Below are 17,797 nucleotides of genomic sequence, written 5' to 3' on the forward strand. Positions count from 1 at the left end.
GTGTTATTTATGTTCGTCACACAGTCACGTAGCGCAATACCAATTTCGGGGTAGATCAAGCTAGCGAAACGGCCGCCAGCGCCCCATGAGCGTGGCACGTAAGTCATGCTGTACATGACATGCGTGTCATGATTTTCGTGTTAACTCGTGTTATTTATGTTCGTCACACAGTCACGTCGCGCAATACCGATTTCGGGGTAGATCAAGCTAGCGAAACGGCCGCCAGCGCCCCATGAACGTGGCACGTAAGTCATGCTGTACATGACATGTGTGTCATGATTTTCGTGTTAACTCGTGTTATTTATGTTCGTCACACAGTCACGTAGCGCAATACCAATTTCGGGGTAGATCAAGCTAGCGAAACGGCCGCCAGCGCCCCATGAGCGTGGCACGTAAGTCATGCTGTACATGACATGCGTGTCATGATTTTCGTGTTAACTCGTGTTATTTATGTTCGTCACACAGTCACGTCGCGCAATACCGATTTCGGGGTAGATCAAGCTAGCGAAACGGCCGCAAGCGCCCCATGAGCGTGGCACGTTAAGTGATGCTGTACATGACATGCGTGTCATGATTTTCATGTTAACTCGTGTTTTTATGTTCGCCACACAGTCATGACGCGCAATGCCAATTTCGGGGTAGATCAAGCTAGCGAAACGGCCGCCAGCGCCCCATGAGCGTGGCACGTAAGTCATGCTGTACATGACATGTGTGTCATGATGTTCGTGTTAACTCGTGTTATTTATATTCGTCACAGTCACGTCGCGCAATACCAATTTCGGGGTAGATCAAGCTAGCGAAACGACCGCCAGCGCCCCATGAGCGTGGCATGTAAGTCATGCTGTACATGACATGTGTGTCATGATATTCATGTTAACTCGTGTATTTATGTTCGTCACACAGTCATGACGCGCAATACCAATTTCGGGGTAGATCAAGCTAGCGAAACGGCCGCCAGCGCCCCATGAGCGTGGCACGTAAGTCATGCTGTACATGACATGCGTGTCATGATTTTCGTGTTAACTCGTGTTATTTATGTTCGTCACACAGTCACGTCGCGCAATACCGATTTCGGGGTAGATCAAGCTAGCGAAACGGCCGCAAGCGCCCCATGAGCGTGGCACGTTAAGTGATGCTGTACATGACATGTGTGTCATGATTTTCATGTTAACTCGTGTTATTTATGTTCGCTACACAGTCACGTCGCGCAATACCAATTTTGGTGTATATCAAGCTAGCGAAACGGCCGCCAGCGCACCATGAGCGTGGCATGTAAATCATGCTGTACATGACACGCGTGTCATGATTTTCATGTTATGACTTGTCATTTATGTTCATCATACAGTCATGTTACACCATACCAACTTTGGTGTACATTCGATTAACCAAGCGACCAGGAGAGCACAAAGTCGTAGGCGGCTAGATAGATAGATAGATAGATAGATACGCTCAGTCGCAGAAGTTCGCTAAGAAATGCTTCGCATTTAAAACGAGCCCTTAAAAGCAACCTTTTTTCCTTCACTATTAGCGCATGACGCTTTACGAATTGTACGAGTGGAGTTGCAGGGATTTGTCACACGCTTCAAGCAAGCGCTTTCTCTCTCCTCTCGTAGCAGCGAGCGCACTGAAAGCTACGCAGGGACGGGGATGACAAGGGGGCAAGAAGATGCGGCCCTTTGTCGACGCGCATCATGACCTCGAGCATTTCCTTTCTTTTTTCTTTTTTTTTCTTCGAACGCTCAACTGACTTTCAGTGGGATCGCGCGCGGGCACGTGGCCGAATCCCGCGGCGACCACGGTAACTATTCAGGTCACAATGCTCAAATCAGCAAATGGCGGCGACTTTGGGTACATGGCGCAGTAATATGTCTATATGGCATCACTCGTACAGAGAAGAGGGAGTAATTTTTAGCTAACTTTGAGGTGCTATAATGTTTGGCTTGCATGATTTCGGGAGCCTCGACTACCGATCGGCAGCGTTTTCTGACCATGCTCAAAAAGTGTTGCAGGGCCCCTTTTAAACAAATATCGCACCAGCCGTGTTCTTCACGGAAATAAATTCTTTTGTGTTTTTCTCAGTGGAAATACGTTATTTCTATGCGCACAAGGATGGCGCATTTTTCCGCGTATGCCAGCGGGCTGTAAGGCAACTAAAAGAACTTGTTGCTGGGCTAGTAGGTAAACCATTTCAAAAAAGTACATTCTTGATAAATGTGCACCTGGCTTCGTTGGTGTCAATGCACACAGGCACCACATGATGTACACATTCAAGCATTCGTGCGATGAATAAATAGTTGGAAGTGAGTGCTGTGCATGTTTGGTGCCTGAATGTGTGGTTGTGTGCGAATGTGCAGTGTGTTTGCGCTCTAATTTTGAAAGGATTGTTAGGCAGCCCGCTTTTGTATCGACAGAGCAACAAAGGATAGAATGCGCGAAAGCATATGTGCCATAAGATACAAAAATAAAAAGCCGCCCTGACTTGGGAAATTGTCGTGGTGCGTAGCTCAAATCCTTGTAGTCTAGTTAAAAAGGGTCATGCGTCCGTGGTGAAGTAGTTTAGTGTGTACAGACGGGATCAAAGTCACGATGTTACTTTTGTACCAACAGCTTACATCTGATCGCATGTGTGATTCAGGGGTGTAGCCAGGATATTTCGGAAGACGGGAGAGGAGGAATCTGACGATCCTGTATACGCATATCACAAAACGGCGGGTACACACAGGACGATGAAGACATGACTTCGTGCAGTCGTTCTCATCCCGTGGGTCCACACTCTTTCATGATATGAAAGCCTTACCAACAAGCTCAAGTTCAGACCATTTTAATGTTTGTATGCGTGCGTGTATAAATGCATACAAACTGTAAAAGCTTGGGGGGCAGCCTGAGTAACTCCACACCTTCTACACCTATGGTGTAGAAAGGGGGGGTGGGTCAATATACACCGTCTCCACAGTTGGGGGCGCGGACTGTAGGGGTGGAGGGTGATGTGCTGTTGGTCTATTAGGTTTTAGAGAACGACAATTAGATGCGGCCACAAAAGAAGGCTGATCCCAGAGGTAGTGCAATACTAAAGTGCACTGGTGACTAAATATACTGGTGAGAGAGTGACCAAGCATAAGCTCCAGGTGTGGTTTGTCATTTCGCTGCACAGCTGTGCAGGGAACACAGCGAGCGACAAGCATACCTGTGGAGGAAGCTTAGGTGGGGCTCCACGTAAAGCGATTCGCGTGTTATAATTTCGGGGGTTTTGAAAGGTAAAGCAAAAACGTGGCAAAACATTTATGAGGCATTTATGAGACTACTCTTATGTTACATAGGCCTGTGCAGTGGGTTCTTGCTGGCCGTTTGTCATTATTGAACTAGAGTCGCCTATTCTTAGCACTCTACATTGTACAGTCAGAATCACACTTGTCTAAAGCGGTTGAGTGCGTGGCTGTGGATTCTGGCGCCATTCGCAGCTGCTACCTCGCGTTAGCTACAAGTTTCCGTTTATGCTTGAAATATAGCACACGGACCTAGCATGCAGTAGGACTATGTTTGGTAACAGTACGGCGTCAGTCTCTGCATATTTTTTGCAAAAAACAGCAGCTCAATGGGCTGACTGGCCGCTCTAGACAAGTGTGATTCCGGCTGTAGAGTGCTCAGTACAGTACAGATCCTTTAGTGCATTACAGATGTGTCTTCGATAAGGCTGAAACAACTCTGAGATCCAGGCACGTTCTGCGGTGTGTTCCCACAAGTTGCAGAACCAGCTGACGGTAACCGAAAGGCGAAAGCTGCCAAGCTACTCCAGTCAGCTTGCATGCAAACGTTCAATAATGCTACATAGCACAAACTTTTTGAGGCCAATAGAGAGTACAGATTACAAACTAGCAGGAATGACAGATTCAAGTCCGTGTACAGTGCTGCTGCCTTTTATATGTTTTCCAGTAATGTGATGACATGATGACAATGAACAGAAAAAGCATTAGCTGTATCCACCACATGCCGATGAACTTTCATGCATATGCAAACACACACAATCTTATGCGTTTTCCGATAATGTGATGCCAATGAACAGAAGAAAACAAGTTACAGTAATCCCTCGTTATAACAAAGTCAGCGGGACGGCGAAAAAATTCGTTATAAGCGGTATTTCGATATAAGCGACCACTCGAGAATAGCTAGAGCAGTCAAGCTTTAATGGCGCTATTACTGCGATGAAGTCAGAACACAATGTATTCAGTGCAGCAAAACTTTGTTCAGGTGAAAAAAAAGCACTCTGAATAACACAATCACATTGCCAATCACACAGCGCACCCCATGCAACGCTATGGCGCAGGTCAGCGCGTGGTCTTTTGGCTACTTTTCGGCATCCGTCGTTTTCTGCCATCGCAAAGCACCAGGAAAACTTTATTTTCGTATAGATTCAATCTTGGGGGACTCCAGCAATGCGATTACGACCGAAATTAATAGTTCTGACGTGCTTCACTGTGGAATTTGACAACTACCGTTTGCTCCGCAGTACAATCGCCGACCGATTTTGGGGACCTGGCGGTGACGGCAAAATAGCCCTAAAAAGTTGTTAATACATTAAAATGAAGTGTACTTGGATCAGAGCAGCCTAAAAAATCTCCAGTCATGCTCTGCTTCGTGTTACGCTTGGGGACGAGCAGATTTGGTTGTATTCGGGCTGAAGTAACATCGTTAGAGCGTTCGCGATTGCTGCCGCCGACCGATGCGGGCGGCACAGTTGGTGGCTCCATGGTACCAAGCACTCAAAATTTGACGCCGGTCACAAAAAGATGCCGGTCACGTCTCGTCTGGTTGATGGAATTCAATGACGCGGTGCGGGTTTCTTAAGCCTGCACTGCCATCGCACAGTACGCGAGCCTGCAGCATTTCGCCTCCATCGAAACGCGGTCGCGATCGAACCCACCTGTTTCAAGTCAGTAGCCGAGCGCCGTAACCACCGCGACGGCAGAGAAAAATCTGATGCGCACAACGTCTCACACACACCTGACACACCACGAGTACGACCACGTGCGGAATGACAACTGGAAAAACTAACGCACAAAAAAAAAACCCTACCAGTGTATTAATGATGACGATAAGGCTGACTGAAAGAGAAAAGTTGCGTCCCCTAGAGCGTTTTGCCAGCTAAGGAAGAGCGGGCATGGCCTCCGAAACTGCAAAATTGTGTGCACTGCCAATCTTGGAGGATACACAATTAGACACTGGAAGCCAAGCCAAAGTTCACTCAGGCAGTGGAAAATCCAACACGGCGGCTTTCAAAACCATGCGGTGTGGCTCGAAACGAGTGACTCAGTCTGAAAAATCGAACTTTAGAGCATAAAGCTTTCCGAAAAAATCGGTCGCAAAAATGTATTAGTGCTATGGGAACCTTGGCAGTGCATTTATGAAGTTCGAAACATCCACGAAGTTCATATTTTTGTTGTCCGAAAAATCCATTGGCGACTGTAAACAGCTGGGAACATTGGGCATTCGCTTGGTACCCGTTACTAGGCGGTAATGGGTCGTGGGTTTGGTACCTTTGTGGGCTGTTTTGGGCCTGCTTGAGACGTCGGCGGCACTAATTTGACACTGTATGCACAAAAGGGTCGCCGCCGCTCGGCGACACCTCCGATCGCCACTTCGTTCTAAGTGGATCAGGCTCTTCGCGCGCTTCGAGTAATGCGCCTTAATATGCATGCGATTGGGTCGGGACCGGAAGAAATTTGAAATAAAGCGATATTTCGAGTAAAGCGATTTCGTTTTAACGAGGGATTACTGTATATCTATAGCATGCAAATGAACTTTCACACATACATGCACACACACACGAAAGAGAGGTGTGAAAAAATGTCCAGTGGAAACTCAAAGGTACAGTACATCATGTTCTGATGACAGCACCATATTTTGCAGACACACTCTTTCGCTGCCCTTAGTCTTCACTGCAACACACCATGCAATTGATCACGTGTCTTGAGTTCCAATTGTGGATGCAACTTGAGGACGTCTACCATGCCCAAGTGGAGCAACTATGTTGCAATTTAGGATGGCACACTTTCTCTCTCTCGTCGAACTTTCATTCCTTCCTGGATGCTTTGTTCATTAAAGACACAGTGTCCTCCCCTCCTGCACCTTCTTAGAACCTCAAGTCCAAGAGGCTGATGACAGATTCGAGGTAGCCAAACAAACAGAGGTTGTTCCAAAGGTTGCAAACGCAGATAGACAAGCAACTGACACTTCTTTTCGAAGGAGGGGTTATCGCTGCAAAGATGATGGTCGCTGCTTGAGGAGGGCTTGTCGATCACGCAGCGCCTTTGCAGCCAGGTCGCGGTCTTTCTTAGATGGTGTCTTCTTGCGCTGTCGTGCTTGAGCCATGCGTCGCCAGGCGTCGAGGAGTTCATGGTCAGCCACCCGTAAGCGGCGGTTCAGTTCCTGCTGGGCAAGGCTCTCGCGGGCACGTCTCAGAAGCGCATTGAGCTGAGCTCCGTTTCGATTGCTGATGCTCCGGAGCTCTGCTTGGCATCTCCGTAGCTCAGCCAAGACCTAGGTTAACGGAAGGCAGTTCCACACAGGATTAGTGTGAATTGCAGATTGCTTTTTAACGCGACATGCAGACGGAGACACATACAAAAGAATAACAGGCAAATGCATTTATAAACCCCATCACTAAATAAGTTACAAGACAGAAGGTTCAGGAAGAGATGGAGGCTTGAAGGGATCAGAAATCCTTGAACAACGGGTGTTGCTGGTGCCAATGTTTCGACAAGTAGTCTTGTCTTTTTCAAGCTGCTGCCTTGAAAAAGGCAATACCAATTGTGGAAACGTTGGTTCCAGCAACACCGCTCGTTCCAGAATTTTTCATCTCTGAATAAGCTGTAGGCATTTACAGCAACATTACAACGGCTTCAGGCTTTTAGGCAAAACTTTTGGGATTCATAAAAAGAAAGGGCGATTCACTACAATAGCAGTAGTTTAATTTTACCATAGTGGCCAGAAAAGCATTTTAGAACACTCCTGCGCGCAACCACTTGCATGCAACTTGATAAATCTGTATTATGACCAGCATCACATCATCGCTACCGACAGAAGGCAGTATTGTCAATGCATGCACCAAACCTCCATTCCCTAGTACCTTCTATACAAAGTTTCAAAATGCTCCACTTGCTGAATGACACTGGGTTTCCTCACAACTGTCACATTCAGGACTTCCCAACTTCCTCGTTGCCCTCATATCGGCATTGACTGGTGTGGTTTTAGATAACAGCAAAAACTGGATTCCAAGCGTGCGAGGGGGAGGCAGAAAGTTAGGTGGGCAGATGAGATTAATAAATTCATGGGGATATCGTGGCCGCAGCAAGCACAGGACCGGGTTAATTGGCGAAACATGGTAAAGCCCTCTGCCCTGCACAGGGCGTAGTCAGGCTGATGATGATGATAATAAACAGATTGCTGCATGCACATGCCTTTCTTTACATGTAGGCAGACAGACTTCTGTCACCCAAAGGAGAGTTAGTAAGGCAACCTTAAAAATGAACAGAGTCAGTAATCTGAAGACATTATTTCAACAACATAAAAACACCACACAGACACCTTTAGGACAAAAACACAAGATGATCTGCTGGAAACTTGAACGCTGCATACATGCCCATTGATTCAGATTACAGTGGCAGCAGTCTACGAGGTCAATCAGGAATTTCTACTGCAATTACAATAAAGTTCCCAACATCTTCGACAGCATGTGAAGGTGCTCATCTAAGACTCAATGAGCAACTGCTTCATTGCCCATTATTCTAACAAGCATTAGATCTCTCTATACTCCAGAGGCATAAGATGCTGCCCCAATGAGCCCTCAGCCATTGTGTAGGATAGACTGACAACAGCTTGAGAATTCGCAAGAGGACCCATGGTTATTCCAGCCGAGAGAACTTCAAGTGTTAAAAATTAATTTCGGAGTCATCCACTGACCCACTGCAGTGTGCCACACAGTTTCAGCACATAACAACCCCGAAGTTCATTACAGTAGACTCTCAGTAAACGGAAATCTGTTAAACGGAACTGCTGCTTAAACGGAACAACTGCATCTAATATAATTGGTTTCATATTTGGATTGTGCACTCCTGTTCGTCTCTCAGTAAACGGAACTCCTGTTAAACGGAACACATTTCCTTGGTCCCTTCAGGTTCCGTTTAACGAGAGTCTACTGTATTTTAAATATTTTTTACTGATAAAGTAAGATATAATTCACACAGCTGTCAAGTGCTACGTCGCTGGTGTCTATTATGGAACAACATTTTTCTCGCCACTGCTTTTTAAAAAACAGGGTGTTGGCGATTTTCACAGCATCAGTCAACTTCACTGGCATTCAGGATAAGTCAATGAAAAAGTGCCCGTGTCTTAAAGAAATACTAAACAAAATTTTGTCGCCGAGATTTTCGGCCTAATTAAGAGCTTCAGTACTGAAATTGTTTATAGGCACAACCTTGTTTATAGGCAGAAACTAAAGGAAAATAATGAACTTAATAGATTTTTCCCAAACTGCCACATTTAGTGGCCGTGCCGGGAACTAGAGGAAGTGACGTTTACACCCTCCTCCTTCCCCAGAAACAGGCGTGCCAACCATGCCAGCTGTCATCCGTGTCTCCCAACCAACTATGGTCCCTTGAACCAGTACAAACAGCAACTGCAGCGAAAAATGCTCCTGGGTGAGGCATGTCTCAGCGTCTTTGTGAAAGGGGGAGAGCGCGATGTAAAGGAGAGGTGGAGAAAGGGAAGTAGCGGGACAGGAAAGTGCACCTTGCTTCCACCGCATGGACACTTGACGTCATGGCCGTCAATGCACAGCTGGTATGCAGCCGCCGCGTGTTTCACACTCCTCCAATAATACAACCAACTGTTAAAAAATATGTGAAATAAACTCTGCTTGTATGAACAATTGCATTTTCCAAGGATAATTCTGGTGTTTTTGCTGTTTTTTCCCATTGCTGTTGAGTATCACTGTAAGACGGACACTGGTGCCGTGACTTGACAAGGTATTTGGTGGCCGTGCGAATCAGGCCGCATCCAAAACCAACCTGATCATCCGGGTTGTCGGTTTCGGTGAGAAGGCCGTGCTCGCGAAGCTCTCGGCGAACGCGTCGCTCCAGCTGCTGAGCGAGGCCGGGGCTCGGACCCAGAGGGGGTCCCAGCTGGTTGTCCTCCAGGGGAGGGCACAAGAGGTTCTCCTCCAGCAGGCAAGAGACGAGCCGCTGTGTCAGGCTCCCCAGGGGCTCCCCACCGCCGCCTCCCTTGCTGTTGTTGCCTCCCGACGATGCATTGTCACAGTTCAGGCTACCCCTTGTCTGCTGCGGAGACCTGAGTTGGACGTCCGAACAAGAACAGAAGCGAAATTTCAATCTCCAGCATTGATTTTTTTCATGTCGTGGCAGTGAACAAAGCAAAACGTAGTCGGTAAGATGAAATATTATGTAGGGCGAACTTGTGCCCAGTAGAAGAAAGACTCAAGGTGCAAGCACTCGCTGTACAATGATAACAGCGAGCACAGACGTCAGGAGTTGACTGATCAGCTCGCCTGTGAAATGCGTCGGCCTTAGCAAACCTCCCAGCATTATCGCTGGTGCCCGCGTTAGCTCTAGAATAAGCTCAGTTACTCATGTCCAGCATGTAATCTTTACAGAACAGTCTGAAATAATCTCAAAATTTCCAAACATTGAGGCATGGCCTGCGACAAGTGGTGGTAACAGGTTTTTGTGGGTGAAGCCCAATGACATTAAAATAAAAAAAAAAAGCGCGCATGGCAGTACTGTCGCGTGGTAGTGACAAAACTCATTATTGAGCTAACTTGTGCTCAGAAAACTAGATAACTCTTAGTACAAGGAACGCACGCTGTACACTGATATTGGCGATCGCAGTTACCGGCTGTTAGTAATCTGATCGTCAGGGAAGCGTGTTGTCTTTTATACACGACTGATAGAAAATTCCAGTGTTATTGCTGGTGAGATCTCTATAGTGAACTCGACTGCTCACGTCATGCGCGAAGTCTTATCGGGATAGTCTAAAATAATCGAGAAGTTTCGCAAACATTGCAGTGCAACCGGCGCTAAGCAATGTAACAGCTTTTGTGGGTGAGAGACAAAAATAAAATAAGTGCTAGTGGAAATATAAAGACTATTTTGTTAGCACAGAGGAAGCAGTGTCAACTCCTGATGTTGTCTATGCACACTTTTGTCGCAACAGTCATGCACAAGCGGGGGTTTTCATTCAGACGTTGAAAGAATGATCAAAATTTGTGTGAATGAGGAAACCATTCTCAGAATGCTGAAAATTCCTGACAGCATTATTGTATTGTTTGTTATTAATTATTAGCAGGTAGCCAGCCTTTTTTCCATGAGTAATCAAAAATTAACTTCGTTAAGCTAATTTGACTTCGTATGTGCTTCAATTCTCTTTTCAACAGCAAGATCTTGCTTGGCACAAGAGAAATATTTCATACCGACATTTTAAAAAATAACTGTTTTAAGGAGAAAACTTCTCAAGATCAGTTGCGAGAAGTACTGGGATCAATACCCCGCACCTCCACCAAAATGTCATGAGGGTGCGAATATCCAAAAGAAAGAAACAAACGTATTTACAAAGTGCACACAGGGAGAAGCAGCTTTAGGCAAGACGGTGTAACGGCAACAACAATGCGAGCACCATATTACAATCGTCGTCTTCATCACCTTCATGGAGCATTCTTCCTTGTTCGTCCTGGCTCGTAACAATATCAAAACGGTTAAGGTGTCAAACTGTTAATACATCTGTAACTAACAGATATATGACCACAACACCACAACATATAGGACGTAATGAGACTGTATTCCCGTTAGTTGCGAGAATACAGCAAGACTTGACCGTAACTTTACACAGAGCAGGCTTCTAAAAGAAGGGCTGAAACAGCACCTTGCTCCCTGGGCTCCACCACCTGCTGCTCGCGACCCCTGGGTTTGCTCCTCCTGAAGGTCCTCTTGCGCCCACCGCTGGGCGTAGTGGCGGCCAAGGGGTGGCACCCGCTGGTACTCCGAGGCCTCTTCCTCGCGGGCACGCATCAGCTCTTCCAGGGCACGCACATCGTCGGCCGTCACCTGCAGAGTGGCCACTTATCAGAGACAACCCCATGGTGCTGGAACACGCACAGCAAGAGCTAACTGGCTTATCACACCAACACTAAAACAGCGTATGCATAAGAGCAGATACCTAGGTATGCCAAGAGGACCAAAAGTTGGACTGGTTGGTGGATTCATAGGTCGTTTAAAGCAAAGTACTGATCTCAGGCAATGGCAATAATGTTCATAAGTAGCCGGCTAGGCGTAGCAATGACAACCAACACACTCGTATAACCGCAATTGCTCATGTATAAGTGACAAACCGTTAACAGCAGGGATATTTAAAGGGGTACTGACACCAATTTTCGAAGCTAAATTCACTCCTCCATACAAATCTCCTGTATAGAGAGATGGCTCCGAGCAAGTGTGATGCCCAGGAAATACCGATATTTTATTCTGACACTACATTCAATTTTTCACATGGCACACCTACTGACATAGACACTAGCATGACGTCAGGCTGCAGTGTCAACACTGGTGACTACACGCAAAAGTATGGCTAGTTGTGATGACATTTGGCACCAAAACATGCAAAATGGCCACTTGTGCATCACCAATAGAGCCACGGAGCGGAGCGGCCATGGAAACGTCACAATATTTTTTGCAGGCATGTGATGAGAAGCCCATGCTCTGTCATGACATCAGGGAACAGTAGGAACAGAAGCTAGCTTTTAAAAACACGTTGTAATCATTCTTCAGGGCACACTCACACTTACTAGTACATTGTCTAGACTCTCGAGGGCTTGGCCATTCAACTGACGCAAAAGAAACGACAACTGAAAATGTTCGTGTCAGTACCCCTTTAAATAACGTGTTCAGTGCAGTGAGAAAAGCCAAAGAAAGAGAAACGGAAAGCACAGGACAGCTCCCGTCCTATGCTTTCTGTTTTTCTGTCTTCACGTTTTCACAATGCACCAAACACGTTAACATAGGTGTGCACAGGGTCCTGCATTAAGAGGGAATTAGAGACTTGCAGTGCCATACAGACACACACACAAAAAAAAGAAAATTCACGAGTACAAACTGCACGATTTGCTTACAGTGAAACATAGACTTCAGCTTACAGGGGTGGTGCCACCAAATTTGTGGCTTGCGCGTTCTTTGCTGTAAACGTTTTCTATAGCTCCAGGAAGTATGATACATGCACCAAGATTCATGTATTCTCGCTAAATAATTTAATATAGCCTTTTTATGTGGACAACTTTCGGTTTCCGTTTTTGGGCGCCGAGGTTGGGCAGTGACGTAGCAGTGTAGGGGGCTTGGTCACGTGACCACACGAGGCTGCGACGCACTTAGCCAGGAAGCTATCGAAACTCGGCGAGTGATGCAGCAACCGATGCTTTGCCAGTACTGTAGTGAACTACTAGAATATATTCTAGTTCACTACATATGTTGCGGAGGTGGCGGAGACCCGGAGGTCACTCACATCACTACAGATCTGGTGTGACGTCACTACAACTTTCGTTGCCTTTCCTACAGAGCTACGTCAGTGTTGGCGCGCTAGCGATGGGTCTCGGTCGGGAGAATGGGCATTTAGGTACACTTTGGAAGTGAATTAAAATATATTGTAAACGTTTGCTGTGTCCGACCCTTCATGTGGAGTGTCCTCGCATACAGAGGAAACCCACAACAGGCTTGCTATAGCCTCGAAATTTGATGGAACCACCCCTTTAAACATTTTACCGTAGTTGTTGCAGCACTATTCGTGCATTTTTTATTTAGAACATATTCAGGGCTCTTTGTGATCATTTCAACAGAGATATATGAACTTCCACATGCTGTTTGCAACATAAAAGTTACAAGATCCAAGCGTACGTGCCATGTACATTACATTTTTACATTACCTACATTTTGAGCATTTCTAGCATATGATTAATTTGAACTATTCTAAGAATAATAATTTCAGAGGCCACAATGAAACTTTGGTTGTCACTTTTTCACACAGCCTTTCATATAGATTTTGTTAAACTAGCTATACAGTAAGACAAGTCCATATTGAAATGACTGCAACTACGGATCAGCATGTCTCAATTTGTGAAGCAACAAACGCGAAGCTGTGTCCTGTTCTTTCCTCTGTGCATCCACCATGCACATAACAAGTCATAACATCAAGAAGCACAACAGCTCATGTGGTAAGAGACTATAACTGAAATTACTGGAGAAATTTTTAAATTATGTCAACTTCATTGTACCCCTCAAGCTAACCTTTCGTCTATACACACTGGTAGCGCAATGATACTACATGTAGCAGTATCATAAATGGTACAGATCTAGCAGACTGTCTTTCTACTTCCAACTTCCCTCCCTTACATCCGCTTTCCCGAAGTGATTGAACAGAGAAGCAGTTGATTTAGGCTAAGCATTCGACTTGTGCTGGGGACTTCCTACACCACCGGGCAGTGAAGGACGAGATTGCATCCTAAAGTATATGCACAGCATATTCAAGTTTATCAGTGCCAAAGCAGTTTTTACGGTTGCAATTTTTGCAATCAAGAAAGGGAAATTGACAACCACCCATTTGTAGCATGAAGCCACAGGCAAATCCACATTGATTTCTCAGAAATAAAGCCTCTTAGTTGCTGAAAAATTCGTCATTGTCCGGGTATTGAACCCAGGACCAACGCCTAATGGGTGGTCGTCAATTTACCTTCCTGAACTCTTCCACCACATTGCGGGATTCCGCAGAACCGTTTCGCAATTTTTGTAATTGTTGACATTAAAGATGCCGTTTTACTTTTCGTAACTTCTATTCTAAATGCGGGTGCATTGCCACACAAAGCTGCGAGGTTGCACAACAGCTGAGTCAAAGGCTCGTGTCAACAATTCATTTGCACACTCAATGACAAATCATCGTCTTTACAACCACACTATTGGTGTTTAGTTCTTACCCTAAACGTGTTGCTTAGGGCACCGTATCAAAGATTCAAGGAGCATATTGAGTGAATTGGCAGACCCACGGCCTACTCTGTGCTCGCAGCAGTGGCTGCAGCCATCTTGTATTTTTGTCCATCTCGAATGCCAGATTTGCATGCTCCGCTCAGCCAGATATCTAGGTAAGTGGAGGCGGCAGTCAACTCATGTGCTCACTTCAGAGCATTCAACACATGCAAACTGGCGCAACACTCACCAGAGGAGTGCAACAAATGCTCTGTTCAAACTGTCTGGTGTACACACGAGCACTAAAAGTCATAAGAAATGTCTGTTACGATGGTAAGCATATAAGACAAAAACAAGCTTACGTGGCCACAATAAGGTTCCAGCGAGGCCCAAAAACGGTTCGGTGCATCATTACGTGCGACTGAGGGCCCTTCCTCAGTTGTGACACCTGTGGCCAACGTGGATGAGCTTGATGCCACTTGCTTGCGTGGTGGTCGCCCACCTGTGAAAACCTGTAGCACGATACCAAACGGGGTCAAAACCTACGGCAGTGATCACGTACACCGCGTACACCGAGCAATAATATGTTAGCTATATTCAATACTTATCTAAAAATGAGGCAGAAAAATAGTGTAAACAATCCACAAAAATGCACTCACTCTCTACAAGTCCAAATACGACAGAAGTTCAGGAGAAAATCAACGCATGAAGTGATGAAAAATCGTTGAACAGGCAATGTCACTGCAAATATCGTTTCAATAAGATATGCAAGATACGTCACTGCTGCTTGATGAAGACAACTCCTGTTGCCGAAATGTTGACTCCAGGGACATTCCCTGTCCAATGACTTGTCATCTTTCTCTCTCTAGGTAATTTAATGTGGGGCCCGTGCCATTTTTTAGCTTTGGACAATGGCAAAGTGAAAAAAGAAATCCTGGGGTTTTGCTTTCCAAAACTACAATGCGACTGTGGGGCACGCTACCAGTGGGGGTCTCTAGATTGATTTCAACCACTCAGAAAGCTTTATAGTGTACATAAATCAAAGTACACGAGCCTTCTTACATTTCGCACCCATCAAAATGTGGCAGCAAACCTCAAGCTTAACAGCGCAAGGCTATACATGGCCAATAAGCTCGCATCGCAGGTTGGCCAAGTGTAACGTTTGATTGACTGCAGAAACTCAACGGGCAAATTTTTCACTAGCTGATATGCAGTGCATGAGACTGCAGTGTTCCAGCCACCACGTGGTAACATAAGCTGCGGTAGCTGAGAAATCCTAATGCACCAGGGAATCTCGTCACTGATGTAAACGGATACTTTGAAACAGTCAGATTGTATAACTTAGCTGTTGCACTCATTTCTGCATCACAGCGGCTAGGCACGAAGGTGCTACCAAATTCTGTATGGAGGCATACCATACATATCCATTCGAATCGCTTGCACCACTGAAATGGTTCTGTGGCCTTCGAAATCAGAAATTGTTCAGCACTGGTTCAGTGGTCAACGCACTTACAATTCAGGAGTAATGACGAAAGGTGAGATGCCGAAGTGGGATTCTAAAGATTGGGATTCCTAAGACCTACCACCTATCTTTGTACCCAGGACGTAAGCAATTCACACAAGAAGCCTCAAAGCAGCCCACAATGCAAAAGATCGCAGCACATTCAAAGATGCCAGAACTACCACAGATCTTGCACATCTTGCGTAGGGGAGCGCAGAAGCTGTTCAGAAGTGCACAGGACAGGAAAGACGCGTTCTTCAGAACTAAGCAGTGTTCAACAACTAGCCCAGCAGCTCAATACATTGATGTGTCCTGCTTACTTTTCCGCCGTCCCTGAACTTCTTGGAAGGCTTGCCATCGGGTGAAACTCGGCTACGTTTGCCTGGTGCCGAAGGTGCGCCGCTGCCGCCAACGGGAATCTTTTTCTCCTGCCACGATAGTAATAGCTGCGTCTCGTGAGCCAAGCGCCTTCGTCTCTCGCACACCGACACCAGTAGCGTCTCGAGCTCTAGCTGCAGCGGCTCCAAGTCCTCGAGCGAGACCGTAGAGTCTCCCTGCGCGATTGCCGTGTAGCGCGGGCATTCCTGAACGTGGTCTACGGGACTCACGTCCGGGAACTGCAACGGACACTCCTCGGAACCTTTGCCTTTGCCCTTCATGAGCGCACTTCACAGTGTCACAATATGACTTTCAGGACAGAACGCGGAAGCGGCGATCCACGGCGTCCCCTCGAAACCCCGCTTTTGAAGAAAAAAACCGCTGCGACACACCGCGTTCACTTGGCTTGTCGGCCAGTCGAACAGTTTTGAAAGGGTGGCGAAGGTCGCGGCAATTAGCGGTACAAACTCTTCCGATAACAAGTCCCGCGGCGAAATGGAGAACGAAGCGTCATTTCTCACGCATCAACCATAAAATAAAGAACGCATCAGTTGCCAATCAGCCCGAATACGACTAACGGCCGCCATTACTGATAGAGAAGAATGGAGGTATGTGTACTGTTGCTGTTAGTAGAAAGGTAGAATTTAGAAACGCCTTCAAGGATGGATGGATGGATGGATGTATACGGCTGTGCCCTTTAGATCGGGCGGCGGCTCACGCCACCTAGCCATAAAGTTAAGTCATGGTTAAGTACTATCACTATGTATTCAAGGATTGCAATTCACTCGTGCCTTGATTGTAGCCACCAATCGGTTAGCCTCCTCCTGGTTATTTCTACTCGTTTAAAGTCTATTTTGCCTTCACTGTCCCTAAACCCCAATGCTTTGAAATATTCCGCGCCATTATCTTGGACTGTAGGGTGAAGCCCTTTACAGAACATTATCAAATGTTCAGCCGTTTCCTCCTCCTCTCCACACGCACTACATAACGTGTCTGTGCCTTCGTATTTGGCTCGGTACGTCTTGGTCCGCAAAAATGTAGGCAGCGCCACGTGCGGCAATCATAGTTATGACGTCACTAATACTTGAGGATGAGCCTGGATGAGCTTGTTCGAGGTCCGCAATGTGGGTAATGTGGGGATCACATATTTGACGAGAACTTAATTTTCGCAATTGCGTAGCCACGCCCAAGACAAACCAAGTCTTCCAGGAAGGAAGTCCTTTTCCACGTTTTTCTTCTTTCTTTCGGATCACGTTCGCAGGGCCCTTTCGGGAATGTTCATAAATTCGCGTTTTTGACAGCGCCAGATTTCCTTCTGGGTCGTGTTTTAAAAGCTTCCTAGTAAAATGTAGAAATATGTGATAGAGACACCACAATTTTGGAATGGCACAATCTACAGTGCTCTGGTAGTCAGCTCCACGGGCAAGAAAGAGTCGAGATTGCTCCTGGAATGCTGTTCCTGGAACTGCAGTGTGCCAGTAAACTTTATCTTAACCCCAGAAACTAGTACACGCATTCTAGGCACTGTAATCTGTACCACAAAACAACACGTTTTGTCAAGTACCTCTGCAATACGGAAGGAGAGGAGGAAGAGAGGAGAGCAACAGATGATATGCACATGTGCATGCAAGGGAAGTGAAGACGCTTGCTAACTTGCAAAAGAATGCTTCTGGAGACTTAAACAGTGCCTACAGCGTCACAAAATATAGAATGCACAAGGATACCCCAGCAGCAGAAAATAACGTTGGACCCATAGTGGTAAAAACAACAAAAAAAGCCCCCATAATATGCATTCACAATGTGGCTTGTTTCACAGCAAAAGCTGTTATGAGATCACAACACCAGTGCCGTAGTTGTCAGCTGCCACCGCCGGTGTCCGTAATCGCTGTCGCGCGAAATAAGAAAAAGT

At 46.2% G+C, this 17,797-nt stretch overlaps 2 protein-coding genes across 2 annotated transcripts in view; both read right to left on the reverse strand.

Moving 5' to 3' along the window:
* Positions 1-17,797, reverse strand: part of LOC119405083 (zinc finger FYVE domain-containing protein 9) — a 316,430-nt gene that overhangs the window by 253,176 nt on the left and 45,457 nt on the right. The window lies entirely within an intron of this gene.
* LOC119405082 (transcriptional adapter 3-A) lies at positions 2,995-16,475 on the reverse strand. Its single transcript, XM_037671853.2, has 5 exons — positions 15,831-16,475; positions 14,372-14,521; positions 10,930-11,111; positions 9,063-9,342; positions 2,995-6,534 (listed from the first exon to the last, which is right to left on the reverse strand). The coding sequence occupies exons 1-5, from the start codon at positions 16,167-16,169 to the stop codon at positions 6,247-6,249; spliced, it is 1,239 nt and encodes a 412-aa protein (XP_037527781.1). The 5' UTR covers positions 16,170-16,475; the 3' UTR covers positions 2,995-6,246.

This window comes from Rhipicephalus sanguineus, chromosome 9 (genome assembly GCF_013339695.2).
Source record: "Rhipicephalus sanguineus isolate Rsan-2018 chromosome 9, BIME_Rsan_1.4, whole genome shotgun sequence".
In the NCBI taxonomy this organism is placed as follows: domain Eukaryota; kingdom Metazoa; phylum Arthropoda; class Arachnida; order Ixodida; family Ixodidae; genus Rhipicephalus; species Rhipicephalus sanguineus.